Genomic DNA, 16534 nt, shown 5'->3' with positions numbered 1-16534 from the left:
GCAATGCAAGGAAAAAAAGCTGAGAGCACTGGTCCTTCCAGCAGGTTACTTCCTACAAAGACCAGTTGATGGCAGCAGTATCAAAAGAGGAGAGAAAACCTCTCTGAGGGTCAGGAAATTGGCACGTTACCAAGAAGGCGGGGCTTCGACTACCACTGGTGCCTAGATGCCAAATTGGGCAGGATAGAGCAGTGCCTAGATGTCAGTAAGAGCCCCATGGCGCAGAGTGGTATGCTGCAGTACTGCAGTCCAAGCTCTGCTCACCACCTGCGTTCTATCCCAACTGAAGTTGGTTTCAGGTAGCCAGCTCAAGGTTGACTCAGCCTTCCATCCTTCCAAGGTTGGTAAAATGAGTACCCAACTTGCTGGGGGTAAAGGGAAGATGACTGGGGAAGGCACTGGCAAACCACCCCGTAAACAAAGTCAGCCTAGTAAATGTTGGGATCTGATGTCACCCCATGGGACAGGAATGTCCCAGTGCTTGACGGGATCTTTACCTTTTAGAAGTCTTTGGTGCTATTCCTCCATGCTGTGTGGAATTTTTTTGGTGTAAGATAAGGCTTTTGCTGTGACTGAAGGTCTTTCCACATTCAGTATTTATATGGCTTCTCCCGTGTGTGAACCCTTTGATGTACTCTTAGATGACTACTCACAGAGAAGCTCTTTCCACACTCCAAGCATTTGTATGGTTTCTCCCCTGTGTGAATCCTTCTATGTACTGCTAGGTGGCAACTCCGAGAGAAGCTCTTCCCACACTCCAAGCATTGATATGGCTTCTCCCCTGTGTGAATCTTTTGATGTGCTGCTAGTTGGCTACCCTGACAGAAGCTCTTCCCACACTCCAAGCATTTATATGGCTTCTCTCCTGTGTGAATCCTGTGATGTGAAACTAGTGCGTTATGAAAAGAAAAGCTCTTTCCACACTCCAAGCATTTATATGGCTTCTCTCCTGTGTGAATCCTGTGATGTGAAACTAATGCGCTACGAACAGAAAAGCTCTTTCCACACTCCAAACATTTATATGGCTTCACCCCTGTGTGAACCCTTTGATGTATTGTTACTTGGCCACTCTGAGAGAACCTTTTCCCACACTCCAAGCATTCATATGGCTTCTCCCCTGTGTGAACTCTTTGATGTTTAGTTAGGTCGCTACTCTCAGAGAAGCTCTTGCCACACTCCAAGCATTTGTATGGCTTCTCTCCCGTGTGCATCCTGTGATGTGCAGTTAGACAGCTATTAGTATAGAAGCTCTTTCCACACTCCAAGCATTTATGGGGCTTTTCCCCTATGTGAATTCTTCGATGGGCATTAAGTTTGTCCTTCACACGGAAGAGCTTTCCACACTCCAAGCATTTATATGGCTTCTCCCCTGTGTGAATCCTGCGATGTATAGCTAGGGTACCACTTTTAGAGAAGCTCTTTCCACACTCCAAGCATTTATATGGCTTTTCCCCTGTGTGAACCCTTCGATGCACAGCTAGTGAGCTATTAAAAGAAAAGCTCTTTCCACACTCCAAGCATTTATAGGGCTTCTCCCCTGTGTGAATTCGCTGATGTGCTGTAAGTCCCTTCTTCCTACTGAAGCTCTTTCCACACTCCAAACATTTATATGGCCTCTCCCCTGTGTGAATCCTTTGATGAATACGTAGGTCATTGCTCTGAGAGAAGCTCTTTCCACACTCCAAGCATTTATACAGCTTCTCCCCTGTGTGAATCCTTTGATGAATACTTAGGTCACAACCCCGAGAGAAACTCTTTCCACACTCCAAGCATTTATATGGCTTCTCCCCTGTGTGAAACCTTTGATGTCCTCTTAGTTGGCCACTCTGAGAAAAGCTCTTTCCACACTCCAAGCATTTATATGGCCTCTCCCCTGTGTGAATCCTTTGATGAATACTTAGGCCACTACGCTGAGAGAAGCTCTTTCCACACTGCAAGCATTTATATGGCTTCTCCCCTGTGTGAACCCTCTGATGAATAATTAGAGTTCTATTTTGAGAAAAGTTCTTTCCACACTGCAAACATTTATATGGCTTGTTCCCTGCATGACTCCTCTTATGTTTACTAAGGCTTGTTTTGAGAGTAAAACTCTTGTTGCAATCTGAGCATTTATAAGGCTTGCCTCCTGAGTGAATCCTTTGATGTACAGTTAGTTGGCCATTCTCAGGGAAGCTCTTCCCACACTCCAAACATTTATATGGCCTCTCCCCTGTGTGAATTTTTTGATGTGCATTAAGTTTGTCCTTCACACTGAAGAGCTTTCCACACTCCAAGCATTTATATGGCTTCTCCCCTGTGTGAATCCTGAGATGTATAGCTAGGGCACCATTTTTAGAGAAGCTCTTTCCACACTCCAAGCATTTATATGGCTTTTCCCCTGTGTGAATTTTTTTATGTGCATTAAGTTTGTTCTTCACACGGAAGCTCTTTCCACACTCCAAGCATTTATATGGCTTTTCCCCTGTGTGAACCCTTCGATGCACAGCTAGTGAGCTATTAAGAGAAAAGCTCTTTCCACACTCCAAGCATTTATAGGGCTTCTCCCCTGTGTGAATTCGCTGATGTGCTGTAAGTCCCTTCTTCCTACTGAAGCTCTTTCCACACTCCAAACATTTATATGGCCTCTCCCCTGTGTGAATCCTTTGATGAATACGTAGGTCATTGCTCTGAGAGAAGCTCTTCCCACACTCCAAGCATTTATACGGCTTCTCTCCTGTGTGAATCCTTTGATGTACTGTTAGTACGGCCTTGTGAGCGAATCTCTTCCCACACTCCAAGCACTGATATGGCTTCTCCCCTGAGTGAATCTTTTGATGTGCTGCTAATTGGCTACCCTGACAGAAGCTCTTCCCACACTCCAAGCATTTATATGGCTTCTCTCCAGTGTGAATCCTTTGATGTGCAGTTAGATGGCCCTTGTCATTGAAGCTCTTCCCACATTCCCAGCATTCATATGGCCTCTCCCCAGTGTGAATCCTTTGATGAACTGTTAGTTGGCCACGCTGACGGAAGTTCTTTCCACACTCCAAGCATTCATATGGCTTCTCCCCTATGTGAATCCTCTGATGTAAAATAAGGCTGCCTCTCACACTGAAGCTCTTCCCACATTCCAAGCATTCATATGGCCTCTCCCCAGTGTGAATCCTTTGATGTACTGTTAGTTGGTCACTCCGAATGAAGCTCTTTCCACACTCCAAACATGTATATGGTTTCCAGACTGCTGTCATATTCCGATGTTTTCTAACACTGGATTTGCAGACCAACCCTTCTGCAGTCACAGGATCCTTATGCTTTCTCTTTCCCTTATGTATTTTTTCTTGGCCAGGGAGTTCATACATATTACTGCTCTGACAAGCAATCATAGCCTTCTTCTGCTTCTGTTTCACTTCACTTTTCCTTTTCTGCTGTCTCTTTGTTGCAACTTGATCCCCAGATTCTGCTTCCGCCTCTGGATCTTCATCTCTTTCCACAGTCACCTTTCCGGGTTCCCTCTCACTTGCCAGATCCCACAAATGTGTTGCTGGAAAAGAGAGACAAAAGTCTCCTAAGAATCAAAGCTTTCAAATACCATTTATTAGGTACCGTCAGTCATTACAGTATACAATAAGAGCCAGAGTCTTGGAAAAGTCCCTGCAGCCTCTAACCAGAAGCCAAGATGTCTTGGATTCATCATTAAATTTTCAAGAACTAAGGGAGGGCATTACTTTCCAGCTGCCCTTAAGCTTTACCAAGCGAAAACACTGGCACAGCTGACACATGGCACTTTACTTGGGCCACCTTCATCTACCTTTGTCCCACTGCAGTGGGTTCAATCTAAATTCTTGAGAGCAGCCCTCCATTTACCTCGTTGTGTATCAAATGCTACTGCTAGACTGGAGGCAGGACTGGTGAGGGTGGAGGCAAGGGTTTGTACTGCTTCCATTATTCTTTTACTTAAGTTAAATCTTAACCCTAGAATCACAGAGTTGGAAGGGACCACCAGGGTCATCTAGTCCAACCCCCTGCACAATGCAGGAAATTCACAACTACCTCCCCCCTCACACACCCAGTGACCGCTACTCCATGCCCAGAAGATGGCCAAGATGCCCTCCCTCTCATGAACTGCCTAAGGTCATAGAAAAGTTTCCATCTAGACATTAGGAAGAAATTTCTAACAGTCAGAACGGTTCCACAGGGGAACAGGCTTCCTCAAGAGGTGGTAAGTGCTCCTTCCCTGGAGGTTTTTAAGCAGAGACTAGATGGCCATCTGTCAGCAATGCTGGTTCTATGACTTTAGGAAGTTCATGAGAGGCAGTTCATGAGAGGGAGGGCATCTTGGGCATCTTCTGGGCATGGAGTAGGGGTCACTGGGTGTGTGTGGGGGAGGTAGTTGTGAAATTTCTGCATTGTGCAGGGGGTTGGACTAGATGACCCTGGTGGTCCTTCCAACTCTACGATTCTATGAATCATCGTTGCTGACAGATGGCCATCCAGTCTCTGCTTAAAAACCTCCAGGGAAGGAGAGCTTACCACCTCCCGAGGAAGCCTGTTCCACTGAGGAACCACTCTGTTAGAAAATTCCTCCTAATGTCTAGATGGAAACTCTTTTGATTTAATTTCAACCTGTTGGTTCTGGTCTGACCTTCTGGGACAACAGAAAACAACTCGACAGCCCTTCAAGTACTTGATGGTTATCATGTTCCCTCTCAGTCTTCTCCTCTTCAGGCTAAACAGCTCCTTCAACCTTTCCTCATAGGACTTGGTCCCCAGACCCCTCACCATCTTTGTCGCTCTCCTCTGGACACGTTCCAGCTTGTCTACATCTTTCTGAAATTGTGGGGCCTAAAACTGAACACAATACTCTAGATGAGGTGTAACCAGAGCACAGTAAAGTGACTACTATCCCTGTTTCTACAGGATAAGTTCCAATCAACATGGCTAAAGACGGTCCTTAATAAAATGGCCTGCCTGGGCCTTTCTCCACCTATCCTGTTAGCCATGGGTGTAGACAAAGCATTATGTTTCTTGAAGCAAAGGGTGGAAGACATTGAACGCCAAACACACCTTGGAAAATCACAATTTTTCCTAGTACCTGATAAGTCTAAATACTTATTAGTATACTAAATACTAAATAGGTCTCACCTGCGGCTTAATTTCTCATCTTGAGCTTATTAATTATAGGAAAGCCTTTACCCTTGCCAGGTGCCCAGCCCTACCATCGGCTGTTTTAGGGGAAATATACTGTATATACTCGCGTACAAGCCCAGTTTTACAGCCCAAAAAAAGGGCTGAAAAAGCCGGCCTCGGCTTATACGAGGGTCAATACAGTAGAGGAGGGGGGAGGGGGGAGGGAGAGGGGAACTTGCCATCGCCGCCGGGCTCGCACGGCTCCCCCCTCCCAGGACCGGCCTGGGAGGGCCTCCTGCGGCCGCTGGAGGCCTGCGCCGCCATTGCCGCCAGGCACGCCCGGCTCCTCCCGGCCGGCACCAGCCTGGGAGGGCCTCCTGCGGCCGCTGGAGGCCTGCGCCGCCATTGCCGCCAGGCACGCCCGGCTCCTCCCGGCTGGCACCAGCCTGGGAGGGCCTCCTGTGGCCACTGGAAGGCCGCACCGCCGCCCCTGCCAGGCGCGCACGGCTCCCCCCCCGGCCAGGAGCGCCCTGGGGGGGCCTCCTGGGCCGCAGGGGGGGGTTGCCGCCACTGCCTTCGCCGGGCCTGGAGCGGCCTAGGAGCGGCCTGCGGGGCCTCCTGGGCCACGGGGGGTGTGTGTGCCCGCCACCGCCGCCTGCCTGGATCCAAGGTAAGCCTGCTGGGGGGGGAGGGGTTATAAGCCGACCCTCAGCTTATACACAGGTGCCTAATTTTTCCCCATTTTTGGTGAGAAATTAGGAACCTCGGCTTATACGCGGGTCGGCTTATACACGGGTATATACGGTAAGAAGATCCCTAGATCAAAGAGGTTTTGTCCATGTGGGACAGGGGACATTGAAACCATCAAACTTGCACTGGTATTGGTTCTTGTAGGTTGTCCGGGCTGTGTAACCAAGGTCTTGGTATTTTCTTTCCTGATGTTTCGCCCGCAGCTGTGGCAGGCATCTTCAGAGGAGTAACACTGAAGGACAGTGTCTCTCAGTGCCAAGTGTGTAGGAAGAGTAATAGTCAGAAGGGGGTTGGGTTTGAGCTTAGTCATTGTCTTGCAAAGTATTAAAGGTAATGTGCAAATCATTGTCCTGTAAGTATCAAGATAATGTGCTAATGAGGGTATGGTATGATAATGTGGAACCATTGTATCCTGAAGTGATCTTTTAACATGTGGAATCTAAGGCTAATCTATATGGCTATTGTGGACTGTAGTCCACAATAGTCCAGACAGGATAATGATTTGCACATTACCTTTAATACTTTGCAAGACAATGACTCAGCTCAAACCCAACCCCCTTCTGACTATTACTCTTCCTACACACTTGACACTGAGAGACACTGTCCTTCAGTGTTACTCCTCTGAAGATGCCTGCCACAGCTGCGGGCAAAACGTAAGGAAAGAATATACCAAGACCACGGTTACACAGCCCAGACAACCTACAAGAACCAATGAACTCTGACCGTAAAAGCCTTCGACAATATTTTGCACTGATATGTTGCCCATTCTACCACGAAGTTAGATCAAAGCTTATTCCCCCGTGCTTGGTAAATTCCCTGAAGAGTCAGTTGAGCTTTTGGCAAAGAAGCTCCTGTTAGGAGATCCTCACCTTACGCTCCAAACTTCCAAGTTCTGCGCTATTGTTATTAAAATAGGCAGAACTTTATTAGAGAATGACAATTACAATATTTTACATTTTTATCAGTTTTAAGGTGATAATTTTTAACCAGGGATTGTTTTTATTGATCTTACACATTTAGTTCCCCTTCTGGATGCACACCTTAATGTGGTGAGGGGGTTTGTATGTGTCAGGGAAGCTGAGAGCAATACCGTAAGGGGTCTAGACTCTTATCAAGAGACTAAACTTATAGCAGAGTCACTCAAGACAGAATGGTCACAGCTGAGACACCAGACGAAGATGCATCCACCCCCTTAAGGGATCAGTGGCCACATCCGCAGAAGAGAACAGGCAGTTCCAATGAGGATGGGGGCAAAGGAATCCCTGAAGGTTAGCTACTGGGAAGCAGCAGTAGTGGAAGGTGACACTGGTGGAGGATCTTTAGTAGACAATGGTAGTGCCACTACAGCTAACCCTGGTTAGTACTGCGCAGAAGAAGGCGCTGGTAAACCACCTCTGACCAACCTTTACCTTGAAAACCCTATGATGAGACAATCCAAAATGAAAAAAGATATAGTGCTGGAAGATGGGACCCCCAGGTCGGATGGCACTCAATCTGCTACTGGGGTAAAGCAGAGCACTGTTCTTAATGATGCGATTGGACTAAAGCCGAAAGGACGTTCTGTGGTTGACATGAATAGATGCAAAAGGAAAGTCCGAAGCTGTTCAACGCATATAATAGGAACATGGAATGTGAGAAGCATGAATCAGGGTAAGCTTGAAATTGTTAAACAAGAAATGGAACGTATGGACATTTCAGTCCTGGGAGTAAGTAAGTGAATTAAAGTGGACTGGATTAGGACATTTTCAATCAGAAAATTACAAAGTGTTTTATTCAGGGAATGACAAAAAGAGAAGAAACGGAGTTGCTTTAATAGTGAGGCAAGATGTAGCAAAGGCAGTCAGGAGCTATAATGCAAAGTCTGACCGAATAATACCAATCAGACTTCAGGGAAAGCCTATCAACATAAGCATCATTCAAGTTTATGCCCCAACTACATATGCTGATGAGGAAGAAATTGAAAGTTTTTATGCCAGTGTTCAGGAAGAAATTGATCACACACCTAAACAAGATATGCTGATAATCATAGGTGATTGGAACGCAAAAGTAGGAAACAAAGCAGAAGGAAATGTTGTTGGCACATTTGGGCTAGGAGCACGGAATGAAGCAGGAGAACGCCTCGTAGAATTCTGTGAAGACAACAATCTGTTCATTGCAAACACATGTTTCAGGCAACCAAATAGACGATTGTATACATGGACATCACCAGATGGCCAGTATAGAAATCAAATAGATTATATAATTGGAAGCAGAAAATGGAGCAGCTCTATTCTCTCGGCCAAAACAAGACCAGGAGCCGACTGCGGTACAGATCATGAATTATTAATATCGAAAATCAAGATAAAGCTTAAGAAAAACACCAAAACATTCATAGCACCGAAATACAATCTAAGCAATATTCCGGAAGAGTTTAAAGACCATGTAAGGAACAGATTTGCATTACTGAGTTCAAGTGAATGTAAACCTGAAGAACTATGGATGGAAACTAGAGATATTCTCAAGGAAGAATGTACAAAGACTATTCCTGTAGCCAAAAGAAAACATAAACCTCGATGGATGTCTGAAGAAACACTTAAAATTGCCAGAGACAGACGAGAAGCAAAAGTAGAAGGTGAAAGAAATAGAATCAAAAGTCTCAGTGCAACGTTCCAGCAACTCGCACGTAGAGACAAAGAGACCTATTATAATAACCAGTGTAAAGAAATAGAAGAGAACAGCAAAAAAGGAAGAACAAGAGATCTTCCACAAGATTCAAGAAATCAAAGGGAAATTTAAAGCACGGTTAGGCATGCTGAAAGATCAGCATGGAAATACATTAACTGAACAAGACCAAATAAAGAAAAAGTGGGAACAATACACTGAAGAACTATACAGAAGAGATGAAAGGATAAAAGATTCTTTCCAAGAAGAATCTTTTGAAGAAGAACCTACAGTTTTAGAAAGTGAAGTGAAAGCTGCATTGAGAGCAATCGGGAGAAACAAATCACCAGGAGATGGGATATCAATAGAGCTATTCCAAGCCACAGAAACGGAGTCCATCAAAATCTTGACAAGAATATGCCAACAGATGGGCTTCCGGTGGTGCGCTGGGACGAGTAAGACGTTCCCTCAGGTTGTCCTGGGGGAAACCCAAGTTTGCGCTAATTTAGGGGTGATATATGCACCCCAATCCGACCCTTGCAAGTGGGTCGGACAGCAGGAACTCCCTGCAGCCCGCAAACGCAGTGTGACCTCCCAAAGACTCTGAGGGGGCTTTTATAAGTCCCCCAGAGCTCTGGACGCCGGTCCTGCGAGGGCAAATAGGGAAAGGAATCGCCAAAACGCAACTTTGGCATAAGGCTCTACCCTCCACCACCTTAACACCAACATAAAGGACTATTTTAAGAGAAGAACCTCACCTCTCGATGCCTAAGTGAGTACAAAGAACCCTTCGTCTTTTACTGGCATTTTCGAATAACCGGGGGGTAGATGAAGATATTCCCAGTACCTCTGCTCCTCCCTTATTTTAATCGGGAAAGTTTGATTTGTAAATTCCATCAGGATTAGCGGCAGGAGCCTTATCAAATAGATCAGCTTAAATCAAAACAAAGAGTTGGAAGGACGCTTAGATGACGGACCAAAATCTCTACCAATGAGAAGCAACTCTGAGGGAAGGGGAGGGCGAATTTCTTCCTGATTCTCTGGTGAAAAAGAATTTCCTGCCACGTTAGCAGCAAGGGATTCATCAGACCGGAAGCCCCTCTATACCACCCTCTCTATCATCTGAGTTACAACAACAGGATACAAGTCGTAGGACCAGATACGCGTCGCACTTGAGTAACACAGAAATAATTCCTGAAGGAAACAACCATCGAGATGAGGCGGTAGAAGGTCCACGGCAAATACAACTTCCGGAATACTTCCTGGTAGATCCGACCTAGAGCGTCCAGTAAAACTCGTTGGTATTTCAAAACTTTATTAAGCTGTTTTAAAGCCAAATTTGGCTCTTTTCAACCCGAAAAAATTATTAAGCTGATCATTGAATTACCCTCTATTAACCACCATCTGGAGGGCCCTGTCTGAGGACATGACTTTTACCAGCTTTATTCCAATGTAAATGTCTGGAACCCGACCCCGTTCTGGCTCACTGCATAGCCCTGCCTATACTAAACTGAAGGAGTCAGCACAAGTTTCAGCTATGGATAAGAAATTACAGGATATGTTAGCCAAACAAACAGAGGCAACAAATAAACAGCTTGAACAGATGTCTACACAGATGTCTACACAGATGGCACAGCTAACTTCTATGATGACAAATCTAGGCCAAGCATCTCAAGCTATTGACCACAAATTGGATGTGGTAACAGGAGATCTTAAAGAAGTAAAAACTCAAATGAGTACTATGCAGTCAGATATGCAAGCAATGGATTCATCAATAAAGAAAGTGATGGAAGAGCATAAGGATACAAAGAAAAAATTAGCAAGCCAAGAAAAACAGATTGAAACAATACAATTAAATCAGACATCTGTAAAAGATCAAATAGCCATGATGGAGATGAGAGTGAGAGAGACCAACCTTCGTCTGCGCAATCTTCCAGATATGATGGGAGATAACAAAGAAACTGTAGTCCCAAATCTGGCTTACCTGTTTCAGATGGACGAACAAGAATTGAACCAAGCTATTAACAGAGTATACAGAATACCATTACCTGCTAGAATGAAAAAATCTAAGCCAAGAGACCTGATGATAGTGTTCTATGACACTAGGATTAAGGATAAGATCATGAAGATGCATTATGACAACCGGGTGTCAGCAGGAGACATTCCTCTAATTTTATTAAAGGACATACCAAGACATTTACTCTCACAGAGGAATAATTACAAAGAATTTGTGTCTGTTTTGAAAGCTAATGGTATCAAATATCGCTGGATTATGCCACAAGGCTTGGCTTTTACCTACAAAGAAATGAAAATGACAATTACATCTACAGCAGATGTGGGAAAATTTCTGAGAAAATATAAATCAGATCTTAAAGGATTAACTGGGGATCAAAAGGAAGAGGAAGAAGAACAAGAAGAAGAACCACAGGGAGCAGCAGGAGAAACTAAATTATAGACTGCATATTTTGCTTCAATAATCATTGTACCATGGCAAAAGTAATTTCTTGGAATGTGAATGGTTTGAATGAAAAAACTAAAAGGGCTAGAATTTTTAAATATCTACAGAAGTATAAATACTCCCTAATTTGTTTACAAGAGACTCATATAGCAAAAAAACACAAAAAATATTTGGATAGGCAAATGCTTGGACAAGCATTTGTGGCATCGGCCAAAACAAAAACTAAGGGAGTAGTAATATATGCTCATTCTAGCCTTAGTCCTGAACTACTATATAAAGACAACGAAGGGAGAATTGTAATTATAAAAACCAAAATATTGGGGCAAAAGACGATTGTGGTAGGAATATATGCTCCCAATGAAGGAAAAACAAAATTTTATGGACAATTGCATGAACTGATCTCTCAGTATGCCAATGACCAGATTTTATTGATGGGTGACTTAAATGGCGTTATTCTCCCAATCTTGGATAAAAAATCAAAAGCAAAAGACGAAAATGAAGGATGTTTACCTAAAACTTTCTTCACCATGGCTACAGAATTGGAATTACAAGACATCTGGAGAACAATGAATACTACAGCCAAAGAATATACCTTTTATTCAGCGAGACATGACTCACACTCCAGAATAGACATGATTTGGTCTAGTAAATCAATTTTTACGCAACTACGTAAAATACATATTTTACCAAGAACTTTTTCTGATCACAATCCGGTTACATTTGAGTGGAACAATAAACAAGCATTTAGATGGCGATTGAATGATAAACTTTTAAAGGAAAATAAGATTCAAAAAGAATTATATGATCTGATTAAAGATTTTTTTGAAGTCAATCTTAATGGAGAAACTACGTTGAATATAGTGTGGGATGCGTTTAAAGCAGTTCTAAGAGGATTTATGATACAGAAACATGTAGCGTGGAGGAAAACTCAACTACAATTTACCAATAATATACTTTGGGATTTACAAAATTTGGAACAAAAACTTGTTATGGCGTTACAAGAAGAAGAGAAAAATGAAATACAAATGAAGATTTCTGTATCTAAACATCAATTAAATTTGGTCACAATGGAGGAAATGAACAAAAACTTAAAATTTGCCAAACAAAAATATTTTGAACATGCTAATAAACCTGGGAAATTTTTAGCAACACAACTGAAAGACTCATTTCAGAAGAAGATTATAACAAAAATTCAAACTGCTAAAGGACCAGTTCATTCAACTACAGATATACAAAAAGAATTTGTTTCATTTTACACTAAGCTGTATCAGAAAGAAAATATTTCAAAACAGAAAATAGATAAGTTTTTAAGTTCAATACAGATGAATATTCTTTCAATAGACCAACGAGAATGGCTAGATGCTCCAATCACAAGGGAAGAAATACAAGAAGCAATAATGAAACAAAAACCGGATAAGACACCTGGACCAGATGGAATTACTGCTCTATTTTATAGAACATTTAGTGACAACTTAGCACTTTTTTGTATTACTTTGCAATACAATTTTGGATAAGGGAGTAGCCCCAGAAACTTGGTCGCATGCATACATATCGTTGATACCCAAGGAAGGAAGAGACCCAGAAAAAACATCAAACTATAGACCTATTTCGTTGTTAAATGTGGACTATAAGATTTATGCCTCGGTCTTATCGAATAGGATAAGAAAATTTATTAAAGACCATATACACGAAGATCAGGAGGGCTTTTTTCCAGGAAGGCAAATTAAAGACAATATAAGAATCTTATTGGACTCATTAGAATATTATGATCAGAATATACAACGATCAGCCGCCTTTGTATTTTTGGATGCGGAAAAAGCCTTTGATATGGTCTCATGGGGCTTTATGGAAAAAACATTGGTAAAATTAAATTTTGGAGACCGTTTTTTGAAAGGTATATCGGCTATTTACACATCCCAACATGCGAAAATTTTGGTGAATGAATCAATGTCGGAAAATTGTCAAATTAAGAAAGGAACTAGACAAGGCTGTCCTTTGTCTCCGTTATTATTTTTGTTGGTGTTGGAAACATTATGTTGTAAACTAAGGAGTATGGAGGACATTCGCGGTCTAAAAATTAAAAAACATGAATTTAAATTGAGAGCATTCGTGGATGACCTCCTGTTAATTCTGGAAAACCCAACACAATCAATGAAGTTACTACAAGAGACTCTGGACGACTTTGGGGAAATATCGGGATTTAAAGTTAATCAAGAAAAAACAAAGACAATATTCAAGAATTTATCAGAAATAGAACAACAGGAATTCATCTCGTTTACAGGTTGGGAGAAGGCCAATAAAGTTAAATATCTGGGAATCTGGATCTCAGCGAAGAACAAAGAATTGTTAACTAACAACTACTTTAAATTATGGGGTAAAATAAAAACTGATATGATTATTTGGTCAAATAAAAAGTTGTCACTATTGGGACGTATTTCAACAATTCAAATGAATGTGTTACCAAGGATGCTCTTCTTATTCCAAAATTTGCCTATAATATCACATGTTAAATACTTTGATACTTGGAGGAAGGACATTTTAAATTTCATCTGGCAAGGGAAAAAACCGAGGATTGCTTATAAATACTTGGTGGACCTTAAAGTTAGAGGAGGTTTAGCACTACCAAACTTTCAACTTTACGCTGAAGCGGTAGCCTTAACATGGCTAAAAGACTGGATAACCTTATCAAATACACGTTTACTGGAGCTTGAAGGCTTTAATAATATTAGTGGATGGCATGGCTATTTATGGTATGACAAAATTAAGATACAAGCATCATTTAGGAATCATATAATCAGGTCCTCTCTACTGCGCATCTGGATGAAATATAAACATATTTTGGAACCAACAACTCCGATGTAGATTTCACCGCAAGAAATGTTAACATTACGTCCACTTAGACCGGACAAATTTATAATTTACCAGGAATTAATTAATTGGGAGGGAAAAAAATGTTCATTAAAGGAATTTCAATTTCTCAAAGAGGATTTACAATGGTTGCAATATTGTCAGATTAAATCAGTTTTTGTACAAGATTGAAAAATGGATTTTCTAAAGAAAAGTCCCCTTTCCACAAGATGTTACTAGAGAACAATTTGAAACTGATCTCTAAAATGTACAATCTACTTTTAACATTATATTGTGAGCAGGAGACAATTAAATCAACTATGATTGACTGGGCTCAAAATATCGGACATGATATTGCTTTAAATAAATGGGAAAGACTTTGGTCAAAAGATCTGAAAGGAATAAATGCGCAATCAATTCGAGAAAACATTTATAAAATGATGTATAGATGGCATTTAACACCCAAGAAGATGGCAAAGATATATAAAGTGACATCCCCTAAATGTTGGAAATGTAATAAGGAAATTGGTTCCTTTTACCATATGTGGTGGACTTGTGATAAAGCTAAAGATTTTTGGGATATGATATACAATGAACTGAGACTAATAGTACAAAAAAATATACCCAAAACACCAGAAATGATGCTATTAAGTATGATACCTGACAACTTGCTAATACAAAGAACTTTTTTGATCTATGCTACAACAGCTGCGAGACTGCTTTATGCAGCAAAATGGAAGGGGGCAGAAATTCCCGAGAAAAAAGACTGGATTGGGAAAATGTTTGAATTGGTGGAAATGGCAAAACTTACAGCCATTTTAAATGAAAAAGACAATGTTCGATTTTTAGGGGAATGGGAGGATTGGATGAAATATTGTGAATATGAATTAAAACTGGGGAAAATGGAAGAATACTTATTAATCTGATCTAGAGGACACAATTAATATTAAGAGTTATAATCATTTATATTAATAGAAGATGTTTTATGAAAGTTAAATGAATTTATGATAGTTAAGATCAGACCAATTACGATGGGATGAATATTTTATTAAGAGGCGGAGAGAGGTGATGGGGAAGTCATAAATTTTCCTAATTTGTTTTTTTTTGTTATGAATTTAAGAAACTATAACAACATAGAGTTAGAATTTTGAATTTCATATTGCTTTTATTGTTGTTTATTATCATGGAAAATTTGTATTATAAAAACCAATAAAATTATTATAAAAAAAAAAAAAGAATATGCCAACAGATATGGAAAACAAAACAATGGCCCACAGACTGGAAACGATCCACTTACACTCCAATTCCCAAGAAAGGAGACATCAAAGATTGCAGCAACTATCGAACCATCGCATTAATTTCTCATGCAAGTAAAGTGATGCTCAAAATCTTACAGCAAAGGCTGTTACCATATATGGAACGAGAAATGCCTGATGTTCAAACTGGTTTCAGAAAAGGAAGAGGCACTAGAGATCATATTGCAAATATACACTGGTTACTAGAGCATATGAGAGAATTTCAGAAGAAAATCAGCTTGTGTTTCATAGATTACAGCAAAGCTTTTGACTGTGTGGATCATGAAAAGGTATGGCTGGTTTTAAAAGAAATGGGTGTGCCACTATATCTGATAGTTTTGATGCGCAACCTGTATTCTGGACAAGAGACCACAGTTAGAACAGAATATGGAGAAACGGAATAGTTTCCAATTGGCAAAGGTGTCAGACAAGGATGTATTTTATCTCCCTATCTCTTCAATCTATATGCAGAATATATAATTAGGAAAGCTGGATTAGATTTAGATGAAGGTGGAGTGAAAATTGGAGGGAGGAACATTAATAAACTGAGATATGCTGATGACACTATATTATTGACAGAAAATAGTGAAGATTTGAAACGACTACTACTGAAAGTTAAAAGAGAAAGTGCCAAAGTAGGATTACAGCTGAACATCAAGAAAACAAAAGTAATGACTACAGGAGAATTACACAGCTTTAAGGTTGACAATGAGTTAATTGAAATTGTTCAAGACTTTCTATTCCTTGGCTCCACCATTAACCAAAAGGGAGAGTGCAGCCAAGAAATCTGAAGGAGATTGAGACTGGGAAGGGCAGCCATGAAGGAGCTAGAAAATATTTTGAAGTGTAAGAATGTGTCATTGGCCACCAAGACTAGATTAATTCATGCCATCGTATTCCCTATTACTATTTATGGGTGTGAAAGCTGGACAGTGAAGAAAGCTGATAGGAAGAAAATATTCCTTTGAAATGTGGTGTTGGAGGAGAGTATTACGGATTCCGTGGACTGCCAAAAAAACAAATCAGTGGGTTATAGATCAAATCAAGCCTGAACTGACCCTAGAAGCTAAAATGACTAAACTGAGGCTATCGTCTTTTGGTCACGTCATGAGATGACAAGAGTCACTGGAAAAGACAGTCATGCTAGGAAAAGTTGAGGGCAGCAGGAAAAGAGGAAGACCCAACAAGAGATGGACTGACTCAATAAAGGAAGCCACAGCCTTCAATTTGCAAGATCTGAGCAAGGCTGTCAAAGATAGGACATTTTGGAGGACTTTCATTCATAGGGTCGCCATGAGTCGGAGAGACTTGATGGCACTTAACACACACACACACCTTTATTTGTATGGGCAGTCTGTGTTACTGCAGTGCAAAACTATTGAGTCTGGAAATTTGATGTGTTGGCAGGTGATTGGTCAGTTGACCGTATTAATAAATT

The 16534-nt window shown here is 41.3% G+C and overlaps 1 protein-coding gene across 1 annotated transcript in view; it reads right to left on the bottom strand.

The window, feature by feature from the left end:
• Positions 1 to 16534, bottom strand: part of LOC130490550 (zinc finger protein 208-like) — a 157849-nt gene that overhangs the window by 99800 nt on the left and 41515 nt on the right. Inside the window, exons 2-4 of the mRNA XM_056864375.1 lie at positions 12298 to 12309; positions 2396 to 3154; positions 599 to 2059 (exon numbers count right to left, since the gene is read on the bottom strand). Coding sequence (XP_056720353.1) covers positions 599 to 2059; positions 2396 to 3154; positions 12298 to 12309 — 2232 coding nt within the window. The remainder of the gene's footprint in view (positions 1 to 598; positions 2060 to 2395; positions 3155 to 12297; positions 12310 to 16534) is intronic.

The sequence above is a fragment of the Euleptes europaea genome, chromosome 1, assembly GCF_029931775.1.
Source record: "Euleptes europaea isolate rEulEur1 chromosome 1, rEulEur1.hap1, whole genome shotgun sequence".
Taxonomy (NCBI): Eukaryota; Metazoa; Chordata; class Lepidosauria; order Squamata; family Sphaerodactylidae; genus Euleptes; species Euleptes europaea.
The sequence above is the reverse complement of the archived record's forward strand: the minus strand, read 5'-3'. Positions and strand labels throughout refer to the sequence as shown.